The 5,045-nt window shown below is 40.8% G+C and overlaps 1 protein-coding gene across 1 annotated transcript in view; it reads right to left on the minus strand.

Moving 5' to 3' along the window:
• Positions 1-6: 6 nt before the first annotated feature.
• The window catches only part of LOC109956805 (polycomb complex protein BMI-1), a 6,105-nt gene continuing 1,066 nt past the window's right edge, over positions 7-5,045 (minus strand). The window contains 6 exon segments of the mRNA XM_020594157.1: positions 7-516; positions 1,874-1,954; positions 4,136-4,234; positions 4,360-4,399; positions 4,680-4,809; positions 4,905-4,986. Coding sequence (XP_020449813.1) covers positions 136-516; positions 1,874-1,954; positions 4,136-4,234; positions 4,360-4,399; positions 4,680-4,809; positions 4,905-4,986 — 813 coding nt within the window. The 3' untranslated portion in view covers positions 7-135.

The following is a 5,045-nucleotide window of genomic DNA, read 5'->3' on the forward strand; positions in this document are numbered from 1 at the left end:
CCTGCTGAAAGATGATAACAGTAATCTGCCTCCCGTTTGTCCAGAGGGAAGAGGGCTCAAGCTCTTCTTTCTGCTCAGTAGAAAGAAAGAAGAGAGCAGTTCAAACACTGTCCTCCCTGCTGCCCTCTACACACGTTAGGTTGTCGGAGGCAAACCACTTTTGTCACCTCCCCTCGCCTCCTCTTTACTGGTCCCAGAGCTTGTGCCATTGACAGTCATCTTGCGAGGGTTGGCGCCCTGTTTGGAGGCGAGCGTGTGTCGCTGAGTGTTGTTGGGCACAGTGGTACCGTTGGAGCTTTGGATGGCGGGAGAGATGTTGTGGGACGAAGGGCTGGACTGTGAAGAGGCTCGGGGCAGCTGGGCTGCAGCAGGACTGTGGACTTTGTCGCTATGAGAGTCGCTCTCTGATGTTGGGCTGGTGTTGACGCCATCAGAGTGGCCCTGGGCGGCGGACTGGGACGGCCTCCTTCGCTTCCGGGTTGGTTTGACAAGATACTGCAGGGGGATGGGTCCAGTCTGCACAGAAGCATACGCATTTTCAAGATATTTGTGCAGTTTGCTGAAAAACCTGACTGTAACAGTTTGTAAGTTTATTTTAAAATTTAGATTTAAAAAATTTAGCATGTAAGATGAGCAGTCTTTATTTTCCTTACTGTCAACTAATCCCCCAATAGACGAAAACCAGCAATAAAGCAATTCTACTATCAAGTATTGTCTGGAAAGACGAAACCTAATATCTGTTATTCCTCTGTGCCACAGAGCTCCATGTTGTCAAAACTACTAAAACACATCAGTGAGCAACACTGCTGCAAAACCAGGGTTAACATCGGTTTGACTTTTTGAGATGGAAAGCATTAAAAGCAGCCAAAGGACTTGAATTTGATTCAGATGTGTTCTTCCTTCTGGATGCAATAGTATCTAAAACCAACTTGTTTGTTTTGGTTTGTTTTGGTAACAATGGCAATCTGGCATGGTCATGATTTTATCTCCGTGTTGAAATAATATGATTTGAATTTGAAATTCTTTGTATTTTGTGTCACATTTGCAGTAACCCAAGTGTTCTACTGGATTTTGGCAAATGTATTCATGAGTCAGCTAACGTTAGCTTTGGAGCAGAGGCTGCATTTTGTACAGTTTGTTACAACCAGGTGTCCATAGTTCACAGTGTCTCTTAGGGAAACTGGACGGGAGGGGGAAAGGATTGCTTAGGGGTTGCTTATGCTGTGATTTTGTTTTGAGTCTCAGTAGCGGCTGAAAAGAAACCAGGTAGACTACCTTTAACATACCCTAGTCAAATCATCACAGTTGCTTCAGTTAACAAAGGATGATAAGAGGATAGTAGTAGGAACTGCTAGTCCCATTTCAGAGCACACCAGTAGTGGAATGGTCACAGAACATGCTACATAACCACAGTGCCTGTGCGGTATGTCATGTCCCTCATTTCATTTAATCAGTTAAATCTCGCAAAGAGGTTCACCACAGTTTACAGCAAAGGATAGAACCAGAGCATAATATGATTATTTGAAATATCACACGACAGTAGCAGCACTATGAATTATAAAATACCAATATAATATAAAAATACATAGTCTGAAAAAAAAAAAAAAACGAAAAGCATTCTCAGTCTATGCTATGAGAAAACTGACAAGACAAAACACTGACACTGAAAACTAACGATCACCAAACTTTCATCATGTCATGAATTATTGAGTTTGGAGGTTTCTACAAAAGCTTTAATCCAGCAAACTTTAATGCTGGAGTTTCCATTCATGTGTTCCCAGTAATGGGTTACACGAACAGCTGGTAAGAAATCAATCTGTCAACATATAGCATGCTTCAGAAACTCAGCATGAATTCGAACGCTGTCACTTACTCGTCTCCACTCGTAGAAGTAGGCAATATCCATTAGTGTGTAGTAATCCTTCAAGGGCTCATCGCCGTACAACACCTCCACCTGTAACACATAGTCACACCATTTAAACGAAATGTTTATGCAGAAAACAGCTCATCTCTTCAGTTTAGATTTCTTCAAAACTGATGCACGCACATATTGTACATGTCAAAGTGAAGTGAAACGCCATTCAAAATTTCACCATCTTAGATTCTTCTCAGGCTGACATCTGTGTTTTTGAACTGAAACTGCCAATATTTTGTGCCAACACTCGCTACCATGTCTGAAAAATTCACCCCAGTAATATTATTAATGAAAGCTGAAGCTAAAACATGACATGAAATTTGCAGACCTCATCATTTGAGCAAAGATGATGATTTTGTCAGCCTTCAATAACACCACCTGCTGTGAGGTCCGGATCAAGGAGCATTATAAGGGAGGGAGAGGACAAGGCCATAACAGAAAGCACTGCACTGGGAAACAAACTGGAGCTGGACAGACAGGAACAAAACAATTATTCCAATTAGCACTATCCTTAAATTTTTTTTTTTTCAAAGTAACTGTACATTATACCAAGTACCATTATGCCACAGTCCCATCAGGTGTACTTACTATAACTCCCAGTTTGCCATCTGTGAATACCATTTAGTTCAACATCCAAGTCATAATTACAACTGAAAAATCCTGTTTTTCTGTGAAAGGATCAGTCTTTAAGTAATATGGAACAGATTCCTTCTCTCCCCGTTCTGCCACGCTGCACTCATGGGAGCTGAAGTTGCTAAATGCTAGCAGATCAGCTGTGGTTTGAAAGTTGATAGCTAAGCTAGCTTTCATAACAGCACACACTATTGAATGATAAACTGGGTTTTTGTCCAAATTTTGGACTAAATGAGGACTAGCCAGCAACCTGTAAGCATGTTACTGTTTAAAACAGCAACACGATTATTTAGTTAGCTTTGACCATACTGACCACATTTAAGAATAACATCCAAACAACTGGTGGGAGCTACAGTTGTTGAATTCAGACCTTTTCCACAGCAGACAATTTAGCATGTCACAGCCAGAAAAGCACAGGTGCAGCTCATAACATTAATGAAGCCCATTTAAATGAGCCAGGGCCTTTGTTCTGTGTATGCAGGCTCATTAGCTAGGCTAACTGGGACAGCTAAAGAGAACGGACACCATATTCACAAAACACAAACAGCTGAGACTCATAGTTGTGAGTCGAAGATAATAAAAATTCAATGACATATCCTACTTAGTAAAAACAACTACACAGGTATTCACAAGCCAGTGGCAAATGGCTTCAAATTGCTTGTAAATAGTGTCCTATACTAATTATAACTTAGTAATTTAAGCTAATTAAGAACTGCTTTTGTATCTGGTTTCACTTATTAACCGCTACAAATACAAATAGCATCAGTAGCAAATTTAAAACTATTTACCCTAAAATGTGACCACCAGGCTAGCAGTGGGGCTAACAGAATCAGCCTCACTAGCCAGGTGTGTTGAACACACGAGGAATTTGACTCTAGTACAGTGGCTCCCAATGTCCATGTACAACGAGTAGACAACAAGACAAGATAAGACTGACAACAAGAAAAGAAAATGAATGTGCATTAGGAAAGGAAAAACAAGAATAAAGTACTTATAAAATGAGTATATATACAGTAAAACATGATTGAGGCAGCCATCCGTGGCACCATCTTTGATTTGAAAAACACATAACATACAATCAGAGTAATTTCATTCCTGTGCTTTTCACAGTCTGCTGCTTGTTGCTTGCTCCAGTTGCATTTGTCAATAAGCTGTCCACTGTATTTTCCTTGAAACTGTTCATCTTGACATATTTAATAATTCTGCAGTTTTCTGAGCAATGTCCCTCATGCTGGGCGCGTCCTGTTTGATTTAAGCCATTTGCACCTCTGTCTGATATCACATTGCAGTGAAAGCTCACGTGTCACAGTGCGGATTGTCAGAGCTCTTCTAAATGACAAATGCATCCAGCTTATATATGATCCAACACTGTAGAAGTGTTTGTAGTTAAGTCTTTTTATGTGAGTTTTTTAGAAAAGGTGACTCAAACCATGTCAATTGCACTTGTGGCATTTCTGTGGCCATTTGTGGGCCACTTTTCCAAGGTGCCCCACTTATGCAGGGTATTTTATATTATTCTGCCAGAACCATGTATTTTGAATCAATACATCAAAAGGTGTTGTGTGTGGGTGCATTGTATATAATTACCCGGTAGTTATTGGGAATATCCATCTTGCTTCGGAGGAACTTTGCTAAGTGCATGACGGACATGGCTGCTGGGCACTGCAGGAAGCGTTTACCATTGGACTGAGAACAGAGACAGGGAGCATAAATCCAGATTGAGGACCAGAAAACCACATTAAACATCAAGTATGCCAGCTCCAACTACTGCTTCACCCAACTACGCTTCTTAATGTAAATTCAGGTTTTACCTTGTCTCCTTCCATCTCTGCACGGTGCCGCTCACTGTTTCTGCGGAAAAACATTAAATGACAAAGACAAGGTGTTAAACCATCTTCACTGAGATGTCCTGGAAGTTTGACCGGAACCTTTTTTGTCAGTGCATGCCTCATAGACAGTGTTCGTACAGCTCTCACTGCTATGACTTATCTGCTCTTATATGCAAGTTTCCTTTGTGCATGACAGGGTAATTAGGTGTTATTGTTTTGTTATACCTTTCCCAGAACAGACCTTCCCATGAACAGATCCACTAGTGAGAATTTATTGTAAAAATAAGAAATGAGCGACTCACTTGTTCCTCTCATAGAACTGTATCGACAGACTGATGATTTCATCCTCTGCTATGTTAAACGTCTCGACCACTTCCCCTGGTTCCAGCACACGATTCTCTGCGTAGAAGTCCCGCCTCCGTTTCATCTCATCTGGGTTTTGAAAGAAATGTGTCACACACTGGAAACCTGAAGCTATGCCTGTGAGCTAATGTGTCGCTTTACAGCCTCAAGAAAAGTGGTCTAACCTTTGAACAACCCTGGAACAAGCTTATAAACAATATCTTGTAGAGTTTTGTCCGCTCTAGAAAAAAATAAAGTGTTAGGTTACTAGAGGTGACACAAATTGCTTTCAGATGTGCTTCATTTTTTTTTAAACTAATGTAAAC

The sequence above is a fragment of the Monopterus albus genome, unplaced genomic scaffold (genome assembly GCF_001952655.1).
Source record: "Monopterus albus unplaced genomic scaffold, M_albus_1.0 scaffold22.1, whole genome shotgun sequence".
Lineage (NCBI taxonomy): Eukaryota > Metazoa > Chordata > Actinopteri > Synbranchiformes > Synbranchidae > Monopterus > Monopterus albus.